General features: G+C 43.5%; 2 protein-coding genes across 9 annotated transcripts in view; both read right to left on the bottom strand.

Moving 5' to 3' along the window:
• The window catches only part of MYO5C (myosin VC), a 60867-nt gene extending 42106 nt beyond the window's left edge, over positions 1-18761 (bottom strand). For 2 of the 4 annotated variants that reach the window (XM_081169978.1, XM_081169981.1), the window contains exons 1-12: positions 18214-18306; positions 14774-14884; positions 13295-13460; positions 13059-13203; positions 12384-12540; positions 9829-9972; positions 8470-8551; positions 8137-8244; positions 6247-6353; positions 2574-2839; positions 1008-1089; positions 253-393 (exon numbers count right to left, since the gene is read on the bottom strand). In XM_081169978.1, coding sequence (XP_081026104.1) covers positions 253-393; positions 1008-1089; positions 2574-2839; positions 6247-6353; positions 8137-8244; positions 8470-8551; positions 9829-9972; positions 12384-12540; positions 13059-13203; positions 13295-13460; positions 14774-14884; positions 18214-18291 — 1587 coding nt within the window. In that variant the 5' untranslated portion in view covers positions 18292-18306. Of the gene's footprint in view, positions 1-252; positions 394-1007; positions 1090-2573; positions 2840-6246; positions 6354-8136; positions 8245-8469; positions 8552-9828; positions 9973-12383; positions 12541-13058; positions 13204-13294; positions 13461-14773; positions 14885-18213; positions 18307-18556 lie in introns of those variants that run through there. The other 2 variants (XM_081169979.1, XM_081169980.1) reach the window with 2 other exon arrangements.
• A 2974-nt stretch (positions 18762-21735) lies between these two features.
• Positions 21736-27067, bottom strand: part of MYO5A (myosin VA) — a 128142-nt gene continuing 122810 nt past the window's right edge. For all 5 annotated transcript variants that reach the window (XM_081169970.1, XM_081169969.1, XM_081169971.1 and 2 more), the window contains one exon: positions 21736-26272. In XM_081169970.1, the coding sequence (XP_081026096.1) occupies positions 26120-26272 (153 nt within the window). In that variant the 3' untranslated portion in view covers positions 21736-26119. The remainder of the gene's footprint in view (positions 26273-27067) is intronic.

The following is a 27067-nucleotide window of genomic DNA, read 5'->3' as shown; positions in this document are numbered from 1 at the left end:
GGAATAGAACATCCCTATTTTCATCAGAGAAATGTTGGAGGGTATGCCTTTTACTTGAGAGTATGCCAGCACAAGTATAAAGAGGCTTATTAAAAAGAAATATTTGAACTCTTTCTTACATTAATGAGACGTCTTGCCGACATGGCTGCATAAATGTTGCGTAAAGAGGAGAAAAGAAGAAAATAAAGCAAAGATGTAGGTCTACAGCAACTATACTGAGAACAGCAAAATAGAAACAGAATAAAAACTTACCAGGCACTCTTCATCCAGAAGCTCTAAAATGCCCATTTTAGCTTCAATAAGATCAATGACTGGTTGGTTGTCATAAAAGTCAATGAGCGTCCATGGGATATTTTCTTTCATATATTCTTCTTGTTCAAGTTTAAAGACATGCTAATAATGACATTGTCATATATGATCACAACAAAATCAGGGCAGCTTGTTTCAAGTAAAGGCAAACTTGAGGATAGACTCTATGTAACATGTTTGGTTCAGAAGCTGGAGCGGGTGCAGAACTCTGCAGACAGGTTGCTATCAGGCATTGGCTATTGACAACATATAATACCTGTGTTGAAGGAGCTACCAAGTTATCTTCAAGAAAGACAGAGATTTTTAGAAGTAAAACAAATGAACAAAAATACTTCATAAGGTTAATACAGTATGCAAATAAGAAATCAATAGCCATGGCAGCATGAGCCAATCTCGGGCATACTAGTTGGAAGTTTCTTTCTTGTAGACAATAACCCTTAGAAAAGATGCACTGAGAATTATTTAGGTAGAAATTTCCTGTTAGTTCAAGAGCACCATGCTGGGCCACCTTGCGCTATAATGACAGCTGTTCAGAAACAGAAAACATGCTACATGTTTATTTGAGGTGTTGCATATTAGATGTAAGAATGACTGAAATAGAATTTAAAATTTTAAAGTTCCTAGAAGTTACTCACAAAGTAAACAGGTTGTTTTTTTTAAAGAATTCTAATTACTAATATCCATAAGATATATCATACCAGGTTAAATTGCTGCTGCAGCTTTTCGTTGGCATAATTGATGCAAAACTGTTCAAAGCTGTTGATATCAAAAGTTTCAAATCTGAAATAAATGGTTGGAAATGTAATTATTAATCTTTATTTGATGAAGCCTTGGCCTGTGAGGGACTAATATCTGCTGCTTCCATGCCAGCAGATTCAGGTGGCAGTTTGAGCATCGGAGAACCAGGGGAGAAACTTTTCTGAACTTTTGCTAGCAAATCGTGCACCATTGCCTATTTTAATTATATACTGCCTCAAGAACTTCAGTTATCGGGGGGCCGCTAGGGGCGCATTGGAAGATGGCCGACAATAACATCTCTCCGGCTCACACGAGGTAATTAAGAGGCTGATATGGGAGTATGCAGCCTCCCTTGTTGCCCAAGGGAATGGGGAACGCTGCCTTGCCTGCTGTGGCCATAAATCACCCCCGGATTCGAAAGAAGGGGGTGAGGGCACTAGGCACAAAGCCCTTGTGTGGGTCCGGCTCTCCCGGACACTGTCTCTGATCGCATGCTGGCTGCATCAGCTCGAAATAAACAATTAGAAAAGAAGCAAATGCACATACTTCGAGTAAAGATCGGGAGTAAAGACTGCTAACTAAAGGGATCTCTGGGATGTGGAGCGACGGGCTGGATTCAACAATAAATCAAGAAGATGAATCATCAAAGGATTGGTATGTCGGAGCGAGACTGAAAAGGGGGGGGGGAACTTTTCTTTTTTTTTTGTCTTATGTGAGTACCCAATAACCCTCCCCCCTAAGAAAGAATCGTCGCAATTACTGATCACAAGCAGGAGGAGTAAGAACTGTGTGGAAATTAATTACTAATCAAAGATATGGCGCATGGGAACATCGAGAAAGGAAAGAAAGTTCTTTGTGACACAGTCATAAAAAGAGACTGTTATGGCAGGCCTGCCCGCAGGAGGACTGAGGGGGAGGAGGACTATGGCTCGTTACTATATCGGAATGTGAGATCGGCCTGGCAGGGCCCCCTGAGAAAATTTATGAGGGCGGCAGGCCTGTGGAAATCAGGACAGACTGTGGGGAACGTTTTGTACGGAGGTGTTGAAATGACGTCTGTCTATTTTGATATGGCTCTTGGATGAGTGTAAAATCCACACAGGATATAACAACGTTTGTTTTCAACCTGCTTGTGGAGACTATCAGAGATCATAAAGAAAACAAGAAGATGAGGAAAACAACAAAGAGAAGATGGAATAGAACTGTGAATATTATTTGGACAGAACTGTGTATATTAAAGCAGTAGCAAGAGAGATGTTTGGATCCCTTTCGGAGCTCGAAGTATGGGTACCCCCAACAAAAATTTTAAAAATTTTAAAATGTGTAATTTGGAATTAATGTGATTTGATCGGCCTGTTAATAAAAATTATTTAAGAACTTCAGTTATCAATAGGTCCTCCCAGCAAAGTATTCCAGCATCTCATTCTTCCATTCTACAAGAGATTGTTTCCAATCATTTGCTGAAATAAGACAGAGTAGTAAATAAACGTGCAGTTTTCTCTCTCTCTCAGAAATAACCATCTTACCCATAGATGTCCAAAACGCCAATAAAAGTGTGCTGTTTGCCAGAAAACTCCAGTGCCTTGTTAATTCGTTCCACGATGAAATCAAAAAGGTGGGCATAAATCTTTTTTGCCAAAGCATCACGGGCATTAACGGCTTGGAGTTTTGTCATGGGTTTCACTACAGTTTCAGAGGAGGTGACAATTTTTCTGTGGCACAGCCACCGTGCCACTTTGTCGCTTTCTAAATCCAGGAGGTCACAGAATATGTGGAGATGTTTGTCATCCAGCTTTGAAAAAGAAGAAATAAAGAATCAGTAAGCAGGGTTTCAATAATAAGGTAGTCATGCTTCAGAATGCTGCGTACTTTAGTAATAGTAATAGGACAACATCCAAGCTGGGTGTGGTGGGGAGGAGGACGACAGGCTAGCAATGAAATTTCCACATCAGATATCTAAACCCAGTGGTTGCTGGTGCCTAATGAAATTTGGTAGGGCAGAAGACAGGGAGGCCAACACTAGGTGGAGCCAGAGCCAATAACAGGAAGAGTCATCTAATTCTAGTACAGTCCCCATCCTCCTCCCTGCTAAATACTATAAAGGCAACACTGAGAATAAGGCGGAAGTGGACAAGCAGTGCCACACCCTGGGTAAGAAAACAGGCAGCTGGGGATTGGCTGAGGTTAGTGGATCAATGCCCCATTTGCCCTAATGGACCAGCCTCCACTGCCTAAATCAGGCATAGGCAAGCTCCAGCCCTCCAGATGTTTGGGACTACAATTCCCATCATCCCTAGCTAACAGGACCAGTGGTCAGGGGTGATGGGAATTGTAGTCCCAAACATCTGAAGGGCCGGAGTTTGCCTATGCCTGGCCTAAATCCTCACATTTTATTAAGTCCAGAACCTAGTGTTATTTTAATGAGGGGTAATATCAGCATATGTAATAAATTAAACTAAACATTACAAAGGTGGTTTACAGGAAGAATTAGAAACCAGGAAGAGGAGGTCTTTAATAAAGAATGGGGAAAGTTTATAATTTATTTGAAAAGCTATTGTAAACAACTACATACGTTGGTAGGATTGACAGAAAACTTGTAGTAAAAATTTGAACTATGGATTGACAAAGGATTTATAAAAATAGAGATGCAAAGGGGAAAATCATTACATTAATATCCACAATGGGGGGTGAAGGGAAGTCAGAAGGGATTATATGTTTATGTTTTTAATTCATTCATTTATGTAAAATAGAAAATGCAAAAATAAGATTTATTAAAAAATAAACACTACAAAGGTGGTACGGGAATTTGACAAGAGTATGTATCATCTCTGTATTCTTTGTGGCACAATGCCATCAATGTAGGCAGGCGGGGAACCTAAAGTTTCCTCAGTCACATGAAATTTTACATTTGCCAGCAACATAGCCACAAATTTCCACGCAATTGTATCAAGACATTCCAACGCATATTTTAAAAGACCAGATTTAAAACTACATTATTTGTTTCAGTCCCTGACAGAAGCAGGAGCAGAACCCAAGAAGAGACCCATTTCACAATCCACTGCAATGTCAAGAGATCCCAGGGTTTACTAGATTTGAAACCTGGAAATCATTCAGTCCCATATGCTATTTCCAGTGCCAGAACTCATCCCCGTAGCATGCAAGGCTCGACCTGAAAGCATCTTTAAGGGGGCAATTTGCTCCCCACTGAGAAACTGAAAAGGATCATGAAAAGGAGGGCACACAGAAGATGCATGAACAAGAAGAACTTTAATACAGTGGTGCCTCGCAAGACGAAATTAATTCGTTCCGCAAGTTTTTTCTTCTTGCGAGTTTTTCGTCTTGCGATGCACGGTTTCCCATAGGAATGCATTGAAAATCAATTAATGCGTTCCTATGGAAACCGCCTTCAGACCAGGTTCGGGGACAGTCTGTCCCCCGACCTCTTCTGAAGGCTGGGGGGGGACAAGGGCTTTTCTTCCCACCCCCAGCATTTTAAAAAACCCCGGGACAGCGGAGGACTTCTCCGCTGTCCGGGGCGATCTTAAAATGCTGGCGGGCGGCATTTTAAAATCGCCCGGGACAGCGGAGGACTTCTCCGCTGTCCGGGGCGATGTAAAAGCCCCTGGGAAGGCAGGCAGGGGGGACAAAGACTTTTGCCCCCCGGCCGCCTTCAGAAGAGGTCCTGGACCTCTTCTGAAGGTGGGCGGGGGGCGAAAGTCTTTGCCCCCCCCCGCCTGCCTTCAAAAGCCGTCCGGGAAGGCAGGCAGGAGGGAGCAAAGACTTTCGCCCCCCGCCCGCCTTCAGAAGAGGTCCTGGACCTCTTCTGAAGGCGGGCGGGGGGGGGAAAGTCTTTGCTCCCCCCCCCCCGCCTGCCTTCAAAAGCCGTCCGCGATAGCGGGAAGCTCTTCCCTGCTATCCCGGACTGCTTTTAAAATGCTGGCGGTGGGGAGCAAAGCCTTTCGGCCCCCGCCTGCCTTCCTGGACCTCTTCTGAAGGCCGGAGGGGGGGGAAAGGCTTTGCTCCCCACCACCAGCATTTAAAAGAGGTCCCCGGAGATTTCCCTATGGGCTTTCGTCTTGCGAAGCAAGCCCATAGGGAAATTCGTCTTGCGAAGCGCTTCCAAAACAGAAAACCCTTTCGTCTTGCGGGTTTTCCGTCTTGTGAGGCATTCGTCTTGCGGGGTACCACTGTACAAGGCTTACAGCACAGAACTGAAAGTGCTGTGCCTTCTTGTATGGCAAACCAGGAAAGCCAATGCACTACACAACACAAAGCATTGTGGTGCAAGGGACACTGAAGTGTTGACTTTGGCTATGAAGAACCCAGGTCCAAAACCTAAGTGAGCTATGAAGCAAACTGGGTGAATGTCGCAGCCCAAACCTCAGCCCCGGAGTTGGCATTTAGTAAATAGTACCATATTTTTCACTCTATAAGACACACTTTTTCCCTTCTAAAAAGTAAGGGAGAATGTGTGTGTGCTTCTTATGGAGCGAATGTAGGCTGCGCGGCTAAGCCAGAACAGGGAGAGGGAGTGCTGTGCAGCGCTCCGTCTCGCTGTTCTAGCTTCTGGCTTAGCTGCGCAAACCCTCCGCAGGGCAGCGGGATGAAGGCACCCCGCTGCCCTCCAGAGGCTTAGCGGGCTGTCCCAAAAGCCAGAACAGTGAGACGGAGTGCTGCGCAGTGCTCCGTCTCGCTGTTCTAGCTTCGGGGTTAGCGACGCAAAGCCTTCACAGGGCAGCGGAGTGACTTCATCTCGCTGCCCTCCGGAGACTTCACGGGCTGTCCCAGAAGCCTCCGCAGGGCACGGGGATGAAGGCTCCCCGTGCCCTGCGGAGGCTTCATGCAAAGCTAGACCAGCTATCCCAGCGGCTATCCCAGAAGCCAGAACAGCAAGAGGCTATCCCAGAAGCCAGATCCCACTTGCTGTTCTGGCTTCTGGGATTCAGAAATTCCCCCCCCCCTTATTTCCTCCCCCCCAAACTAGGTGCGTCCTATCATCTGGTGCATCCTATAGAGCGAAAAATACGGTAACTTGATTGGCTTTGAGGGTTGCGTCCTCAAAGAAGGAAATGTGAAGCAAGACTAAAGTGCAGCATGATTACCCGTGTGCCCTAGCTAAATGGAAAAACATGGCAAGGGCTTCTTCCATTGTTCACCAAGGGAAAATAAGTCCCAAAATATTTTGCTGGCAATTCTTACACTAACAGAAGATCTTTCATCACCAACAGGAGCTATTTGCACATTGCCTAAGTGCAGAATGGCAGCCAATATTTTAAAAACGTCCATCTGGAAATCTTCCTTCAAACCTAAAAGGAAAACAAATAAATCTCGATTCAACATTACACAGCCAAGAACAGGAAGAAATGCAGGCATTAGGTGTTGCAAGTTACAGTACATCAATTAGAAGTAACTCTCGTTTTCATGCATTGCATTTTAGCATAGGGCCATGCTGAAGTCCTGTATAATTCAGAACTAGTTATATCAGGGTGAAACCATACATTTATTATACCACCTAAACTAAGAGTTAGCTCTGTCTCTGCCTCTGGTCCCAGGAGTCTTCAGAACTCCTGGTGGTCTCTTGTTCTCAGAGAGCTGAACTTGCTCACAGTTCTTTTGCCCCCTTTAAATGAGGGACTCCACAATTAATTATATATAGGTAAAGGGACCCCTGACCATTAGGTCCAGTTGTGGCCGACTCTGGGGTTGCTGCGCTCATCTCGCTTTATTGGCCGAGGGAGCCGGCATACAGCTTCTGGGTCATGTGGCCAGCATGACTAAGCCACTTCTGGCGAACCAGAGCAGCGCACAGAAATGCCATTTACCTTCCCGCCAGAGCGGTACCTATTTATCTACTTGCACTTTGACGTGCTTTCAAACTACTAGGTTGGCAGGAGCAGGGACTGAGCAACGGGAGCTCACCCCGTTGCAGGGATTCAAACCGCCGACCTTCTGATCGGCAAGTCCTAGGCTCTGTGATTTAACCCACAGCGCCACCTGTGTCCCTAATTTTACATACAATTAGGTTTATATACAATGTTTTCTCTCCTGCACAGTTCTCCGCCTGACTTGCCTTGTACAGTGTCCTCTCCTTCCTTTGGCATCCTTCTCTCTCTTTCTGGCTTATCACTAGAGATAACAACTCCAGACCCTTCTGTCCGATTACTCTTCCTGTTCCCCCTCCTCATTGCCCTTGCTGAGGCAGCCCAAATTCATATTGCAACTTGCTTCGTTTCCCTCTCCCTCCTCTTTCTTTTCTGCCAAATCTCTCCACTCGGCTCCCAAACAGTACTCATTTCATTGCCTACATATCTCTGCTGTGGCTCCAGACCCCTCCTCCTCTGCCTACCAGAGCCCAGAATAAGCACTCTCAGGTGCTGCCTTTTAATCTCTCAAAGGACACTCTCAATATCCTTCTCAAAACACCAGTTCTGGCTCCCACTCCTCAGCCAAGTGTCAGCTCAACTGCCAAGTCAAGCAGGCAGTGGCAGCATCAATTGGAATCCTTTTGCAACCGTGTTTCTCAGTGTGAACGCAGGGACTTAGAAGAGCATTTCCAGGAAGAAGCTAGCAAGCAGGAGAGGGGAGGTTGACCTAGTTTTGAGGGCCAGGAGAAAAGCTAGCAGTCTTGATTTTCAGGAGTAAATTGATTGACGTGGAATGCTCCCCTTTCCCAGCCACCCATTCTCCAATGCAAATGTCCCCCTCTATCTCAGGCTACAGACGCTTCAGGTTACAGACTCTGCTAACCTAGAAATAGTACCTCGGGTTAAGAACTTTGTTTCAGGATGAGAACAGAAATTGCACAGCAGTGGCGCGGCGGCAGTGGGAGGCCCTATTAACTAAAGTGGTGCTTCAGGTTAAGAACAGTTTCAGGTTAAGAACGGACCTCTGGAACAAATTAAGTTCTTAACCCGAGGTACCACTGTACAAGTAATTCTGCTCTATGATACGGTTGCCATATTTCAAGAAGTAAATTAGGAACATGGTTATACTGTAACGTCTAATCAGTAGTTATTCTCAGAACGGTAATCCCAATGAATTTTCCATTGTTATAATTTTGCTACTTTATCAAAGGCAAAGTTTATCTACCTAGCAGGGTGAATGTCTTCTGAGTCTCCATCATGTTGGCATAGTCATTCACTCCTTCAATCACAGCGTTTCCACCCATGTTGGTATAATTAAATTCTTCGGGGCTTGCTGCAGGCAAAAAGCAAAACATAGTGACGTTATATATTGGATATTAAGTTGAGGGACTTCTACGAATAGGCCATCAGTGACCAAATGATGCAACGAAAGTCCTTTAGTAAGATTAACTTATTTATTTATTTAATAAAATGTATATACTGCTTGGTTGTTGCTGTTGTTGTTATTTAAAAAAAACTGTATTAAAATACAACAATGAAAATATGAAATAAGACATACCCAATTTAAGGTGCTCAAATTCTGGTCTCAGAGCTGATGCACATAACTGATAAAATATATGGTAATTTCTTTCATTCTCCGACTGTCAATGAAAGTAAACAAGATGATAAAACGAGAAACGAAGAAATTTTTTTCATTTTGTAGAAGGAGACGCACTTGCCACAGCCTCTGGCCTGCTTGGCCACTTGACTAACATGACAATAGTGACTCTTAATCTCAGAGTCACGGATTCATTACTCCATGTTGGGCAAAGATTCCTACATTGCAGGGGGTTGGACTAGATGACCCTTGTGGTCCCGTCCAACTCTACAATTCTACGATTCTGTGAGTCATATCAGAGAAAGGTTTTTCCTCTCATTTTGGGAATCAGGAAAGCCTCACAGCTCACCAGCCCTCGTGACTGATTGCAGAATTGGCACAGGGGGTAGCATGTCGATCACAGCTCTAGGAAAATTAAATCCCAGAGATGGTGGCAACTTGTAAATTTCAATGCAGCAGTTTTAGCTTATTACTGAGTGCACATCTCCAAATCAGACAATGCTGAATACAGCTTGCCAAAACTGTTGCTCTCATAATTGCCTCAAGTTAAAAACTGACAAGAGCTGGCAAGTAATAACAATGATGTCTCCAGGAAGCACTAATTGAAAGATTGCTCACAGAAACCCAGAAGAAGTTTCCTCTAAACCTCCTTTTTAGGAAATCAGCTTGCAGAAATAGCTTGTTTAGTTACCTGAAAAGTTAGCTTTACTTTTACCCTGTACCTGAAACGACCCTGCAGTTAAGGAGCACAATAATTCACTGCTCCAGAACTTGGGACAGTTTGGGGATACCAGCCCAAAGATCTAAGTGACAGGACATACTAATGAGAAGATTAATATGTGGAGCATTGCCCTACATTCAATGTCAGTCCTGTTCAGAGAAGACCCATTAACGTTAATGAACATGACCATCTTTAGGTTCATTAATTTCAAGTTTTCTCTTAGTAGATCTAGCATTGAATACAACCCATTATCTGTATTTTATTCATTATTTATTTAGAGTACTTATATCCAGCTTTATAACTGTGAGTGGCTCTCCAAGCAGTTTACATAAAAACCCAAACATTTAAAACTATTGCAGGAACAGGAACTACACATTATGTCCATATAGAATCAGGATTATTTACGCAGCTGTTCAGCCCTCAGCCTTCTATTCCCTGGTGTCATGCCAGGCAACAGCTCCCACCAAGACCCTCAGAGATAAATAAAAAAATGGGGCTGAGCAGCTGGATCTTTCTAAGTCCACAATAGAATCCATTTTGCCTTGATGGCAGTCTGTTAGCAAAGATATAATGCAATTCCACTGGCAAATTTTACTTACCTGGAAGACAACTCTGGATTTCTCAAGCAGGTATGTTCTCATATTTGCACCAATGATCTGGTACCTCCTATCAAAACTGATTTCTGTGTATTTTCCAAAGCGGCTGCTGTTGTCGTTGCGTGTGGTTTTAGCATTACCGACAGCCTATGAAATGGAGAATCATTTCAATGCACATACATCTATTTGTTAGCACGTTACCGATTTTATAAATTGGCCGCTTATAAATGCTCTTATAAATAAATGAAATATTTACAACACAATGATTTGGGGAATTGTTTTCAGACTTGGTCAGAATTTATATATGTTTGAGCTGGGTGCTGTACAGTGGTACCTCGGGTTATGTACTTAATTCGTTCTGGAGGTCCGTTCTTAACCTGAAACTGTTCTTAACCTGAAGCACCACTTTTGCTAAAGGGGCCTCTTGCTGCTGCCACGCCGCTGGAGCACGATTTCTGTTCTCATCCTAAAGCAAAGTACTTAACCCGAGGTACTATTTCTGGGTTAGTGGAGACTGAAACCTGAAGCGTATGTAACCTGAAGCGTATGTAACCCGAGGTACCACTGTATAATGGTGCCCAATGGTATTCCTACTGAAGAACAGTCCTGCTGAAAATAACATACAAGTGCTTTCGAACTGCTAGGTTGACAGGAGCTGGGACAGAGCAACAGGAGCTCACCCCATTGTGGGGATTCGAACCACCGACCTTCTGATCGGCAATCCCAAGAGGCTCAGTGGTTTAGACCACAGCGCCACCCGCATCCCCTGGTGATAATGGTGCCCAATGCTATTCCTACTGAAGAACAGACTGCTGAAAATAACGTACACGATTAACTTAAGCCCGTTAATTTCAATGGACTATATCCAACAGGTCTCTTCTGCTAGTTGGAGGGTGGTTTTTAGTGTTACACAACACAACACTGCTGGTGGAAACTCATTGCACAATGGATTGTGAATAGGACCTTGTCCCCTTCCAAGTAATAATGTGCAGCAGAGCAGTGTGGGGGGGGAGAGTCTTGTTCAGGTAGGGAGGTGCAAAAACACATGTGAGGCTTTGAGCTGCTCCTCTTGACATCTTCTGCAGCCCACCAGGGTCAAGAGGCCTCATTGAGTCAAAAGAGATCCAGTAAAAATGGATTAATTTCAGATGTTTGGCAGAAGTGATTTAATTTTTTAAAATCCGTTTTGATGCCTATCCATTCCAGTCCCTGCAAGATTAAACCTTCTTGTTCACTTCTCCCAGCAGTAAAAGGTGGGAGATAGGAGGAAAGCATGTGAACAAGCATGAGCTGAAGAACCACTTCTTATGGACCCCACATATACGCCAGGTAAGTGTCTCACCAATGGGTTAGAGTCTACAATCACCAGCGCCATTTTGCTAGCTTGCATTGCCAAGACAGGAACATTCCTCTCCTGCCTTTTTCTCCAAGGAGATCAAGCTTAATCCCCACAACAACCCTGTGAGGTAGGTTACGCAAAGAGGAAATGACTGGCCCAAGACCATCCAGTGAGCGTCATAGCTGAGTGGGGATTTGAACCCTGGTCTCCCAGGCCCTAACCTAGACAGCATCTTAAAAAGTAGAGACATCACCTTGCCAACAAAGGTCCGTATAGTTAAAGCTATGGTTTTCCCAGTAGTGATGTATGGAAGTGAGAGCTGGACCATAAAGAAGGCTGATCACCGAAGAATTGATGCTTTTGAATTATGGTGCTGGAGGAGACTCTTGAGAGTCCCATGGACTGCAAGAAGATCAAACCTATCCATTCTTAAGGAAATCAGCCCTGAGCGCTCACTGGAAGGACAGATCCTGAAGTTGAGGCTCCAGTACTTTGGCCACCTCATGACAAGAGAAGACTCCCTGGAAAAGACCCTGATCTTGGGAAAGATGGAGGGCACAAGGAGAAGGGGACGACAGAGGACAAGATGGTTGGATAGTGTTCTCAAAGCTACCAGCATGAGTCTGACCAAACTGCGGGAGGCAGTGGAAGACAGGAGTGCCTGGTGAGCTCTGGTCCAGGGGGTCACGAAGAGTCGGACACGACTAAACGACTAAACAACAACAACTCCCAGGCCCTAGTCCCACACTCTAACCACTACACCGCACTGACTCCGTTTAGTCGGCCTGATCCAGGAGGCTCTTCTTGTGTTCTTCTTTGGTGCAGCAATCATTAGACCCAGTCCGGTGTTCCCCCCCCCCATTTCCCACAGTAGATTGTGGAATTGTCTAACTGTTATTTATCCATGCCTAGAAGAGGAAGCTTTACTGCAACAACTAAGATAGGAAATAAACTTTGTGAACATTTGGCATTTAAGAAAATCAAGTGTGACAAGAGAATAACCTGTGCAGATTAAACAGCAAACATGTGTAGTTCAGTCAACAAAACCAGATCTGGGATGCCAAAGAACTGTTAGCTATAACTAATTTAGATATTTCATAGGTTTTCAAAATCAGAAGGTCAAACATGATAATTTCTGCTGCAGGTGCTCAGTATGTTAGAATGAGATGATTCAATAAATATGCAATTTCATCCCTTTACAGAGCCATCCATAATTTACCTCTGTTATCGGATTCGATGCCAGGACTTTATCCTCTACTTGCGTGTTGCTGCTAGATCTACTGACAGTAGCAAAGTATCGCATAGCATATTTAGCCGAAACTGTTTTCCCAGCTCCTGATTCTCCACTGACTATAACAGATTGATTCTTGTTGTTCCTAAAGTGAGGAGGAAATGCATTATCAAATAAAATTATTTTTTTTAATGTCAAAAAATCATGTATGTCTCTACAGATGGTAAGACCTGCTTTATTTAAGTATCCCGACTTTGTGATCTGGTGCGTGAAGCCATTTTCTGCTGTTGGCACCTGATTCCTCCAGGAACTTTGTAGGTGCTTTGAGAGTATTCACAGCAATCTCTGAACAGTTTTTCAGGGAATCCCGCATGAATCAATGAAGCCACTTGTTTGATTATTATTATTTTATTTCTAAGAAACTTACCTACATGGGTCCAAAGTTTTTGAAAGGGACAGGCATGTAGCAACATTTTACAAACGGAAGTGACAGGTTTTTAATCAGAGGTTTTAAAGCAGGGCTGGCTGGCCTGTGGTCCTCCAGATGTTATTGGATTCCATCAGTCCTGGCTAGCATGCCCAATGGCTAGGAAAATGAGAGCTGGAGTCCAACAAATTCTGGAGGGCCACAGGTTAACATACTATAAACTCCCCAGACTCTACCTTGCCATTTGCTTGTAAGCTTCTTCTGCCACAGCAAATATATGTGGATCCATATCCCCCATATTCTGACCACTATAGGCATGGATAATGGCATCTCCATATATCGGCAGCTGCTTGTAGGGGTTCATTGCAACCAAAATTATCCCTGCAAGGGGGAAAAACACACAACATAGAAATAAGAGTTGCATCACACATACTTCGTATATGAGAAATGTGGAGCATGAACGTTCGCTTACCGCTGTAGGTATAAATCAGCTTGGACTCGACAAAGCGAACTTTCAGATTGTGTAGGACGGCAGGCTCATGAAGATAGCTAAGTGCGGTGAGGTCATTTTCACCGACAAGTATGTCTGGATTTCGCAAAGGAGGTAAAGCTCTGGGATCAACTGGATATTTCAATTCCTGTTGGTAAATGGGAGAGGTGAAGACGTAGAAAGCTAGCATGTTACATGAGCCTAAGGATGTAAGCAGGCATCATTCTATGTTCTGCCCTGTAATCCTCACATGCAGCAATGCTTCTTGTCCACTGAAGTTCATCTTCTGCCAAAACCTATGTTATTTGTCTTGCACTGTGGTGAAATGCATCTTGCACTGTGGTGAAATGTTGGAACTTACGTAATTTATGTACAGTGGTACCCCGGGTGGCGCTGTGGGTTAAACCTAGCAGTTCGAAAGCATGTCAAAGGGCAAGTAGATAAATAGGTACCACTCCGGCGGGAAGGTAAACGGCGTTTCCATGCGCTACTCTGGTTTGCCAGAAGCAGCTTAGTCATGCTGGCCACATGACCCGGAAGCTGTACGCCGGCTCCCTCAGCCAATAAAGCGAGATGAGCGCCGCAACGCCAGAGTTGGTCACGACTGGACCTAATGGTCAGGTGTCCCTTTACCTTTACCTTTTTACCTCGGGTTAAGTACTTAATTCGTTCCGGAGGTCCGTACTTAACCTGAAACTGTTCTTAACCTGAAGCACCACTTTAGCTAATGGGGCCTCCTGCTGCTGCCATGCTGCCGAAGCACGATTTCTGTTCTCATCCTGAAGCAAAGTTCTTTACCTGAAGCACTATTTCTGAGTTAGCGGAGTCTGTAACCTCAAGCGTATGTAACCTGAGGTACCACTGTAATTAATTACATAATTTGCTCTTTTATGCGCTGCCGGCTGACCAGACATGGACTGCAGCCAATGCCCAGCCAGCTGACCTCTGATTGGCCCAATTGAAGCCAGCGCCTGGGTGGGGAATCCCTGTGCCTTGATTCTGCCGACTGGGGAATTTCCCTAACAGCCAGCAGAACACACGGGCCTTCGCTGCTGGGGATGATGGACAGAGGCAAGGCCTGCAATCGCTACCCACCTGGGAAGGGTTGAGTGGCCATTCAGCTATTCCACTAATTTCAATGGGAGTGGGGTGGGGGAAAACCTGGTCTATTCACAGGCTGAAAGTAACAGCAGAATATGCTGGTTACGTTTGCTGGACTGATTTCTGTTCTGGACATGGGACAAATAAGCAATTCCCACTCCCGCTTCTGTTTTCGAGTCCCACCTGTAGATGGTAATATAGCCCAGACACCAGCTTAGCATGTGAGTAAAAACCAAGGTGAGGCTATCAGACACAAAGCGAGATCAGATGAAAAATCCAGCAGGTCATTGTTTATGTGTCAACATGCATACAAGTATCGTACACCACAGTACTGCTAATAACATAACCTATTTCGCTCACCGTGCCATCTTCTAGTTGCAGATGAAGTAGGTCTTCTCCATTTTTATAGTTTCTTGTGATTTCAGCAGATTGCCAGACTTCTTCAGGATCAGGAATCCAAACTCTGTTATACTGTAATAATAAAACAAAAACAATTCACTTTAATAAGCAGCACTTCTTCTTTCTTTCTTTTTCTTTTTTTGGCTACCAACAGTTTTATTGAGTTTTTTATATTATCATCACCATATAATAAAATATGCAAGCAAACAATTCAGATATAGCATATCCCCGTCCCCATAAAAAGCCAAACTCAAACGTCAATACATCAGTAACCTTGCTTCTAAAGGGAAATATCTTCCAAAGCTGCAAAGGTTAGAAAGGTGCAAAAATGGTATGGCCCTTTTGCAAGGAGTTCAGAGAATGTTGTTTTTCTACTACTAACTATGGGCATGATCTAGTCAAAGCTGAGCACTTCAAATCCAATTTATTTAGACACAAGAGAGTTACACATCTTCTGATCTTCTGTTAAAGTCACTGGAAGATGTAGCTTGCTTAGACCAGGCGCAGAGAAACTTACAGCAGTTTATTTCTAAATTTGTGAATGCAGTTGCTGCAATTTCCAGTGCAAGAAATAAATCTGTTAAGTTCAAATATCCCTACTTATTCAGCTGCTAAAACCGAATTGCAGGCTCAGATTCATTGTTTTGGGAAACATGACTTCTTATACGGGGAATTCAAGGGAAGTAATAGTACCGCTCTATTCTGCCTTGGTCAGACCACACCTAAGCCAGTGTGGTGTAGTGGTTAAGAGCGGTAGATTCGTAATCTGGGGAACCAGGTTCGCGTCTCCGCTCTTCCACATGCAGCTGCTGGGTGACCTTGGGCCAGTCACACTTCTCTGAAGTCTCTCAGCCCCACTCACCTCACAGAGTGTTTGTTGTGAGGGAGGAAGGGAAAGGAGAATGTTAGCCGCTTTGAGACTCCTTCGGGTAGTGATAAAGCGGGATATCAAATCCAAACTCTTCTCTTCTTCTTCTTCTAAAATATTGAGTCCAGTTCTGGATGCCACAATTTAAAAAGGATATTGACAAACTGGAAGAGGTGCAGAGGAGGGCGACCAAAATGATCAAGGAGCTGGAAACCAAGTCTTATGAGAAACAGTTGAGGGAGTTGGGGTACGTTTAGCCCCACTTTTGGCTGAACCATCAGGTGTACGGCAGGTGAGTGTGGCTGGGCCAAAATGGTCTCACAAGCCAAAAGCAGAGGTCTGGCAGGCCTAATTAGAGGTCTAAGAGGTGCAGAGCAAGGCATTCTGTATAGGAATTTGCTAAGATCAAATTCCTTAAGCATCTCAGCGCTATGCCAGCCAAAAATGCTGCTGCTTACCTGTGGCCAACACTGAAATAAGCAAGAATTCTCTCTCCCCCCCCCCCCCAAGGAGCCTCTGCTGGAGTGGGGCAATCAAACTAAGAGTGTGTGTGCGTGTGTCCCCTGCATGTTAAATATGTACACATACACATTTTGTCACATGATTCTTATATCTAAAGATTCTAACTAGATCTAATCATTAAAAAGTCTACTCCAGGTACCTCCATTGGTAAATGTAATGAGCCATCTATCTACATGCCAGTGAACCCTGCCTTACAAGTAAACATGGAGTTTACTTTCCTGTTGAGTTACACCCAACCTCCTCCTTCCTATGCTGGAGAATTTTCTTGAGCCACTCAGGAAAAATAATGAAAACAAATGAATAAAAAAAATCTAGATTTGGACCTGCACTGGCACATAATAAAAGCATGGTTGCAAGAGAAACCGGAGAACACTGCATATCTGTGAGAAAGTAAACAAACAGGTCCAGTGCCCATAAGAAGTGTCTCTCCACCCGCAACCATGTGGAATAGAAGACATAGCCATCTATCATTTTTTTTGGGTTTTCCCACCAGTTAAGTCTCTGAAACTGAAGGAACACCCAGCTGAAAGAAAACAGGCTGGGAAGGGCAGGATTTGCTCAGTTTTATCAGTGGGCGCAGAAAGGGTTAGGTTTCTTTTATTCCACCTACTCTTCCCAGGGCTCGCCCTACTATTAGGGATTTCATGATGTCCATGAAAGAGCAGAACATTGTTAAGTCTTTTATTTTTGCATTTTTACTCATAGGGAGGTGTGTGTGTGGTGTTTTCTGCCTCAGGCACCAAAATAAAGTGACTAGTTTTGGGTACTATGCATCTGATGAATGGAGCATTTTGACGTTGTGTCAGGCAGCAAAACATCTTGGACCAGCTACATTTTAGACACCACGGTTAACCTTATAAGCATGAGGTTCCTTGAGCTCATGCACGCCACACACAAAAAGATATTAGAAGCTTCTGTCTCTAAACTTGGACAAAACGTAAAATTATGCTTTACCATTAAACCAAGGAAGTCTTCAGTCACTCAGTGCACGTCAAGCAAATATTATAGACGCCTTAATTACTCCCACTGCTCTCCCACTCACAGTCCCACTTTCAATTTACTGGTCATGCTTTGTATGTTGCCTATTTGTATTCCCGATGTTCGCTGCTTTAACATTTTGGAAGCTTGCAATATGCCGCTTAGGGCACAGGTCAGTTGCGGGAAAGCGGCATAAAAGTAAAACCAATCCAGCCAACCGATCCATAATCCATTCCTCCTTGCCAGTACAGTGGTACCTCGGGTTACATACGCTTCAGATTACATACGCTTCAGGTTACAGACTCCGCTAACCCAGAAATAGCACTTCAGATTAAGAACTTTGCTTCAGGTTGAGAACAGAAATTGTGCACCGGCGGCGCAGCGGCAGCAGGAGGCCCCATTAGCTAAAGTGATGCTTCAGGTTAAGAACAGTTTCAGGTTAAGAACAGACCTCCAGAACGAATTAAGTTCTTAACCTGAGGTACCACTGTAGAGTTGAGTTTGCAGCCTTCGTCATTCACTATCCTTAGGGTTTTTGTTAGTGGGTGGGGGACACGACCTCAGATTCGTATTGATTTGTATTGATTTGGGGTGGACAGCTGCCTCCTGCCCCCCCCCTTAGCTACATCCATGCTACTCAGCAGTCAATCCCCTTAAGTTCAGCAGCCCTTCACCGCATCCGCGCAAGTACCCGCGCAGAGACAGCGCCGTCAAGCACAACTGCGCGCAGAGTCCCAAGTAAACCGCGCGCAGGATTGCAGCCATCCAACCACGTCAGGGGTCCTTCCGTCTGGGGTTTGCTTCTGCTGCGCCACCGCGCCGTAGTTCAATAACTCTGGGTGGCTTTTAGGATCGCGGTGCGCGCCTTTGCGTGTGTGAGGGAGAGCAAGAGAGAGAAACCCTTCCTCCTTCCGCCAACGATTACTTTTACCTTTCTCGCCTCCCTCCCTTCACCCGCACCAGATTTCTTCCACCCCCCCGACATCTCCTCGGGGAAAACCGAGACAACAGGATTCCCTCGTCCCCGGCTGACCCGTGACCCGCATTCCTTTCCCACACAATACGGGCAGAGGCGGCGGCTGGGCTTCTTCTGCCTTTCCCTCCCCTCCATATGGCGACTTGGAAAGAGGGTATGTGGGAGAGAGAGAACTGCCGTTTGCTAAGGGTCTTGTGGGAAGCGTCGCTCCCTCGAAGGGGCAAACTACAGTTCCCAGAGGATACTTTCTGCGGGGCGCTCGGGGGGCTTTGCAGCCAACCAACCCGCAAAGCTTTGCGGCCATGATAAGAAATCCCCTTCGCGCCCCCCAGCGGAGGGCGGGCTTGGCGCGGCACCTGCCTCGGCCGCGATTCCTCCCGCTTTGCTCGCCCCCGTTTACCTGCGTGTAGAGGTCGCTGAGCGCCATTTGGCCGCCGCTTGTGGCCCCGCTTGTGGGCGGGAGGCTGAGGGGAAGGAAGGAGAAGGGGCTCCCCGACCCGCCGAAGGAAGGAGGCCCGGAGGCGGTCGGCGGAGCTGCCTCAGCCCAGCTCCTCTCGCGCGGCGGGCGGCTCCGGGCAGAGGTGGAGCCCGAGGGCGAGGAAGCGCCGATGCCTCCCACGGCAGGAGCGCCACGTTTGTTGGCTTGCCCGCCGCCGGGCGGCCTTTTCCGCTTAAGGGAGGGCTGAGAGTTGAGGTTCCCCCCGCAGCTGCTGCTATTATTATTATTATTATTATTATTATTATTATTATTATTATTATTATTATTATTATTATTATTATTATTATTAGTGCCGGATTTACATATACGCTAAGCTATAGCTTAGGGCCCCACTCTCTTGGGGCCCCCCAAAAAGAATTTAAACGGGAAAAAAACACTTGATGTACATTGCCAAAATATAAGAAACTAAAATAAAATCTACATACAGCAACAGTGTTTCGTGTTGTGTAGGCTCCCATGATGTAAGTAGTGGGCCTGCCTTCTAGCCTGCTCCTTAAAATATCACTGGTTTGCTCATTTCTATATCAATTACTTTAATAAAATACATATTTTGTTATGTGCAAATGGCTTTAGATACCTGTTAGGTCCATAAAGTACCATATAGCATATATTCAGCACAGAAAAACAGCGGCAATTTGTTGTTGACAAAGGGCAGCTGGGCATATAAAGGGCCCCATTACCTTCAGTAGCTCAGGACCTCATCAAACTTAAACCCAGCCACCATCATCACCACCATCATCATTATTATTATTATAAAAGAGGGGAGCCACCAGGTTTCTAGGAAGGTTGCAAAGGCTGAAGGGGTTAAAAAGAGTCAAAAATAGCAGGTAGCAGTGATGGGGTGACACCTGTTAGCCACAAAAAACACCCCCCTCTGACTCCTGTGTTAATAATAATAATAATAATAATAATAATAATAATAATAATATAATAATAATAATAATAATAATAATAATAATAATAATAATAATAATAATAATAATATAATAATAATATAATAATAATAATAATAATAATAATAATAATAATAATAATAATAATAATAATATAATAATAATAATAATAATAATAAAAATAATAATAATAATAATAATAATAATTTATACCCCGCCCATCTGGCTGGGTTTCCCCACCTCTGCAAGACACTTGTTAGCAACAATGTGTTGTTGTTGCTTGATGGCACAGGTCACTTTTAAGGCCCTGCACATAGGAGCCAACTCCTAGGAAAAGAGGTCTCTTTGGCGGCAGTTTGGCCCCAATAAAATCTTTGAGGGAGCTGCTGCCCCATCACCACCATCATGGCCCAAGTTGCTGGCCATTGCCATTCAAATGGTGTTCATGTCTTTGCGAGGGATTATGCAGGGACGGGGCTTAACTGCCCTCCCCCAATATTTTGTTCAAGTTGGCAGCCCTGGCCTTGCATCAGATTCTGCTCTTAGGCTGGAATAATCAGATGCATAATTCTAGGACGGGCCCCATCCGATGGAGGGACGCCTGGCTGGACAGCAGTACATGTAAAAAAAAAGGATCTAGGTGTCCTAGTTGACCACAAGCTTAACAAGAGTCAACAGTGTGACAAAAAAAAAAAAAAAAAGCTAATACAGTCATACCTCGGGTTACAGCCACTTCAGGTTGCATTTTTTTGAGTTACAGACCGCCAAAACCTGGAAGTACCGGAACGGGTTACTTCCGGGTTTTGGCAGTCGCCCATGTGCAGAAGCGCTAAATTGTGCTTTGCGCATGCGCAGAATCGCAACCTGCGCGTGTGCAGATGCAGGTTGCGAACTCTGCAGGTTGCGAACATGCATCCCGCATGGATCACGTTTGCAACCCAAGCGTCCACTGTATTATATATATATTATATGCTGGAAGCCACCCAGAGTGGCTGGGGTGGTTGTATTATTATTATTATCACCAGAAGTATAGTATGCAGATCAAGGGAAGTAAATAGTAGCACTCTATTCTGCCATGGTCAAACCCTGCCCTCGAGTACTGTGTGCATTTCTGGGCACCACAGCTTAAGCAAGATACAGTGGTGCCTCGCAAGATGAAATTAATTCGTTCCGCAAGTTTTTTCTTCTTGCGAGTTTTTCGTCTTGCGAAGCACGGTTTCCCATAGGAATGCATTGAAAATAAATCAATGCGTTCCTATGGAGACCGTCTGGGGACAGAGGGGAAACGCCGCTCTGTCCCCTCTTTTGAAGCAAGGGGCTGCGGGGAGAAGATAGCTTCTCCCCGCCGCCCCTTGCTTCAAAAGAGGTCCGGGGACAGCGGGGAAGACCCGCTGTCCCCGGAGCTTGCGGGGCAAGCTTCGTTTTGCGAAGCAAGCCCATAGGGAAATTCGTCCTGCGAGGCAACTCGAAAACGAAAAAAACCTTTCGTTTTGCGAGTTTTTCGTCTCGCGAGGCGTTCGTCTTGCGGGGCACCACTGTATTGACAAGCAGAGGTGGTCGACCAAGATGATAAAAGGTCTGGAAGTATCTGAAGGGCTATCACATGGATGATGGAGCAAGGGTATTTCAACTAAACATTAGGAAGAACTTTCCAATGGCGAGAGCTGTTTGACAGTGGATTGCAATATACCTTGGAAGGTGGTTGATTCCTTCACTGGATTTCTAAACAAGTTTCTAAACAAGGTTGGATGATCCATCTGCCAGGGATTATTTAAGTTGTCATTCTTGTATTGCAGCAGGTTCAACTAGATGACCTTTGGGGTTCCCTACCAACTCTACAATTCTATGTTTTAGTGAAGATTCAGGGTTTTTTGGTTGCAGATATTTAAGCAGTGTTTAAAGTTAACCTGCAGCCCTCCATTTGGATCCTCCATTTTGGAATGTGCGTTTATTGAAGCTGCTACCATGGTGCAGCAATAAATGTAAGTCTCATAAGTTAATTGTTGAGGGCAGCTGTACCCATTCTTTGTTTCCCTGCTAGATTGCCTATAAACAGAGCTGCAGTCCTCCTCAAGTTACCGTACTTGTAAATCCCATTGAACTCCGCATGACTGACACCTGTAGGTTGAAAATTCAACTGCACTTGATAACTCCAGGAATAATGTATTTACACGAGAGACACCGAAGAAGACTTAACAGTTGTATTTTTATTTGGACATTTCAGTGATAGCTAAGGTACAGCATTTATGAAGCATACGTTTACTAAATATGTCAGACACTATGACAGTTCAGAGCTTATTTCATTCTGATACCGTTTTGGTTTCCATCTAAGCACAGTAGCAATATCTAGTGAAAACCTATTGTCTGTCAAAACCTTTGTTTCAAAAAGAATTACAATTTTAAAAATAGTAATTTCCAAAGGATTTTTATGTGATATTTTGAAATGTGTCTGGTTTTGAAATCTTAATTGAAAAGAGACCTTCAGCTTCTAAATGCTGGTGGTTTCGAGATATGGAACCAAAAGGCAAAATGCCACTATCCCAAGCAAATTTGGATAAAAGCTTTACTGGAATAAAAGGGACTTCTGTCCATGTACTGACCCGGAACCAGAGATGATCTGTTATTTTAAAAAAATCTGTATGCAAAAGCAAAAAAGTATCACCAGAAACTGTCCCATAGATTCAGAGTGTGTTCTTTTTGGAGGACAAGCTGGGTATCTGCAGTGCACTGCTATTGTGACTGCTTCCATGTGCACATGAAAACAGATCCAATCCACCAATCATAGGATTCTTTATTTAATGAGCACATGGGATTCCATGGAAAAGGGGAGAAGTACAAGCAGAGCAGCTATCCCATGCATGCAACAGGAGCAGGATCTTTAGACTGAGGCAAGTATTTCTATAGTATATTATTCTTTATTTATGAAGGTTAGGGGTGTGATTCTCTGCACACCACATGCAAATATGTTCCACTGAACTGGGGCTCTAAAATTACCCACAAGATTGCATACTTGATCAGTTAATATTTAACAAAACCGAATCTTTAAATATTTTTTAAGTTCATCCCTAATTGAAGCCTGCGAAGTGTTTTGCTAAAATCTGGACAGAAGGTTATGTTGCAGAATCAGTGGACTCATCACTGGAAGAAGAAAATATCTGAAACCTAATGAGGTAATATTTGTGCAATACTTCAGGTCTGTACATTTCAAAAGGGTTCTTGTAAGTCCCCCCCCCCAGCATTGAGAGACTATTCCTTATCAAATTGACAAAATTAGAAATAAAGACATTTCCACATTAAAAAGCAATAACCATGCTATAAAGGAAGGGGAAATGAGCATAACCAGAATTGTGTTAGGCGTAAGGATTCTAAACCAGAAGAACTAAACTGAACATTTTATATTTGTGTATCAGTACTAAAAATGTTAACCTAAGAAAAGTGCATGTAAAATACTGCTATGTAAAGTATTAGATGAATTAGAAAATACCAGTTAAACTTAGAAATATCTTCCTTTAAAACATGTGAAGCAGCATACTATTTTAATGTGACCGAAAGTAGTATTAGACTACTGAATATAAGGATAATGCCTATAAACATCTATCACTCTGGTAAATAAACAAGGTACAGTAAGGCTTTTTTTACAGGTAAACAAAAGGGAGGATTCATACATTTAAGCATAGTTTCTGAAGTAGTTAAGTTTCTTGAGATAATTTTATCTTACTAGAAGAATTTTAAAGGGCAGAATTTCAGTTAATTCACAGGAGGAAGATGGTGGAAATTCTGTTTTTGTTGAGGTTCTAATTTTTAAAAGTGCTGCTGTCGCTTTACATCAGTGTCATTACAATTATCACATGATATACTAAGAATCCAGTGAAAATGTGAGAAGATAGCGTACTCTATCATAATTTAAAAAAAACTGTGATCATCTCAGACTCTAGGGTACCCCTCTAGGGTAGCAAATTGTGTGTCTTCCCATTTTTGCTCAGGGCTCCTTGGTGATAAGGCAGCCTTTCCTGGCTGCAGACACAGAGGATATCTGTTTTTGACAGTATTTTAAAGTTGTTTTAGAAGAAGCACGGCTTGTTAGGAATCATTTTTGTAAACTTTATGCCAGATGTAAAGTAAACATATTCAAGTAAATAACTGTTCGTTTGCCATAAAGAAAATATATATTAGACAATGCTTGAGTTGAAGTAGCTGAATGTTTCTTAAAACAACCATCATACCCTGCCAACAACAAAAATCCAAAAAGAGAGATAACCCAAATCAGTTTTTTTAAGAACAGTACTGAAGAATAAACAGCAGCTCACTTTATTTACTTTATCAGTGACCAGGTGACAGGTGCACATCACTGGTCTTCTCAAGTGAGAGCAATGTCGCTCTAAGGATGTACAGAGAAATTTAAACAATATGCCTTTACAGCATAAAGATATGTTTTAAAATAAATATACATTACAATTGCTATAATACAATATTGCACATGGCAATCTCAAAATATGTAATTTCTTCCTATGTATATCTGATCAGCACTGACCGTATTAAAAAAAAATCGACATCAGAAAACAGTGAGCAAGAATAAACAGACATTTTGAACTGTCAGTTCCACATTGATGCAAGTGTTCAGAACGCGACAGATTCCAGCAAAAATGTTACCAAGCAGCATCCTTCTTCTTAATGTGTCCAGTGAAATATTCCCATAGATACAGAAGCAGAGTATTACTGTTACTCGTATTATTTTTCAAAGTGCACCCAAATCAGAGTTTGTTTTACATTTTGAAAAATGAATGTGAAGGACCTAAGGTATTCAGGAGATTTGGAGTAAAGTAATTCCTCTCTCACCTAAGCATTTGAGAGTCATCTTAAATATCTAAAATATCTTAAACAACAACTCCAAAACGGATAATATTAAAGCATCCATACTGTCATTAAGCTGGCAACTAAAAAAAAACCCCGAGGTGTGAAGCTAACATACACCAGAATGATAAATAAATACTAAAAATATAATATGTTTGGGTTTTGTTCATTGAACTCGGGGTCTTCAATACTTTTAAGTAAACATTTGAAATACAATTACTATGCCTCTTCCAGTTTGTTGTTTGTGCTTAGATACCATTTCCTATTACCAGCGATATTCCTTACTTCTTACATAAATCTTGTTAAAAGACTGGACTATTAAAGTTGTTGTTTTTTTTAATCCTTATTTCTCTTGCCTAAAGATTATTACTGTACATTTATAAGAACACAGCACACAGCAGCACTTGGATATGTTTTGAAACAGTACTAACTAATGAACAGCTATGTTGTACCATACTGTAAGCCAGAAGACTTTTTTGATACTTCGCATCATTTATGTCACACTGACATAAATAAGGAATAATTTTGACAGATTATCTCCTGGAGTGCAATCTACTACGAATGTCTACTGTGCATGCCCCATTGAAGAAACCACAGCTTCTGTTCACTACAATGGGTTTGCACAGACCCAATGCCTGGTATATTCTGTTTTCTACTGCCCTTTTGCATTACACTTTCCAGTCTCTAACATGTTTTAACATATAGCAGATAATCCCTAAATGCTTATATACTTCACTTAAAAAATCACACCTTTAAAATGGACTCTTCTGTCCTCTCTGGTCCCTGTCTACGAGCAAATCTATGACTTAATTACATTTAAGTAAGTTAATAAGGAGTTAAAATGGCCTCTCAGCTATATCTTCTCTATCAGCTTTCACAGCTAGGGAGTGGACCAGGGAGAAGTTCTCTCTCAGGTCCGCTCCCCAGCCACGCCCCCAGCTTGCTAAAAACCGAGCACCTCTAGCGAGTGTCTGGCTGCTGGTACTCTCCCACCACGCCAAAGGCTGAGGAAGGGAGACCAACCCTGCCATGGTTGCACCAGAGCCACAACCACAGCTCCCAGAGAGTCCTGATGGGAAGGGACCTTCTCTAACTCAATGTGAATCAGAAAGAGACAGATTGAGGGTACACACTGACACCATCACATTGGAAGTGGCTATATGCATCTTTTTACACCTGGTGTGTGTGTGTGTAGCAGGGAGCTGCAATTGGTGGCTGCTTCAAACTTAAGTGGTGCACATTCTGTTCCTCAGCCTTGCTAAATTAGGGGAAACTGCTCTTCAGGTGGTCCCAAGTACAATAAAAGTTTTGCCTTGCCCACCAGCAACAGAACTTTTGATCTCAGAGGAAAGGGAATAGAAAAGCTTTGTTCCTCAGAATGTCTCTAGTGCCAAACTCAAATATAAAAGACAGCTTGTGACTAACGGGGGGGGGGGGGTGTTAAGGGAATGATCCGTACTGAAAAATTTCTATTTCTGAAAACTTTTTATAGACCTCAGCATGAGAGCAGTGAATTTATACAAATGTTTATGTCTCCGTTAGCCATCAGCTTGAGACAGTTACGCAGCATTCCAGCTTTCTGCAATGCTTTTCAGGGCATCTACAATATTTCCCCCAGCTTTCTTCCATTCCCCACCCCAGCCATGGCTTTTCAGTGTCTTCGCTGTTTTAAGATTACAGGTAAGCACACTCATGATCAAAAGCGAACTGTACACTTGCTTCAGACACGACAGATGAATCCTAGGCCCAAACTTGCTGGGATCTGGATGGTTTCTAATGCAAGAGATGATGGGTTAAACGGGAAAGTAACAGGGAAAATATGCTTAGCATCCATTAGCAGCTGAGGAGAGTCCTTCTTGTCTCGCATACGGAGCTGCAAAAATAAGAATGCATCACGTTAGTATTTAAATTTATTTCCTGTATTGTTGTCGATGATGATTTGATTCCCGCCCCCTTCACCCTAAAATCCCAGGGTGGGAGACAACAATTTAAAATTCAACGTTAAAAACGTTTTAAAGCAAAATGCAATCACTAGATTAGGGTGGGTTCTAAAAATATATATCTAGAGTAACGAAGGCCAAAGACTCGTGTGCTCAGCATATCACAAAAAAATGTATGGTGAAGATGCTTGACACAATTCTATGGGGAGGAAGTTCCAAAACCTAGGGGTAGCCACAGGAAATTCTGAGGGTGGTGGGACTACCAAGAGGGACCCCTCCACTGATTTTAGCACCCAAGAAACAGTGTTTCAGATATTTTGGGTCTAAGTCTTTTATGATAATGCTTCAGAATTCCCCCCTATGAACCACTTTCCCCAAATTTCTATCAAATGAGGCATCCTCTTTTCACCACCTCATTGCCAGCTAGAAGCTGGAAGAAAGATGATCCCCTGCCTGGGATGAAGAGAAGAAGAGTTTGGATTTGATACCCCGCTTTATCACTACCCTAAGGAGTCTCAAAGCGGCTAACATTCTCCTTTCCCTTCCTCCCCCACAACAAACACTCTGTGAGATGAGTGGGGCTGAGAGACTTCAGAGAAGTGTGACTGGCCCAAGGTCACCCAGCAGCTGCATGTGGAGGAGCGGGGAATCGAACCCGGTTCACCAGATTACGAGTCCACCGCTCTTAACCACTACACCACACTGGGATGCTTGTGCCTCATTGGCAG

The sequence above is a fragment of the Podarcis bocagei genome (assembly GCF_964188305.1).
Source record: "Podarcis bocagei genome assembly, chromosome: 14".
Classification (NCBI taxonomy): Eukaryota; Metazoa; Chordata; class Lepidosauria; order Squamata; family Lacertidae; genus Podarcis; species Podarcis bocagei.
Note: the sequence above shows the minus strand (reverse complement) of the source record. Positions and strands in the feature narration are given on the sequence as shown.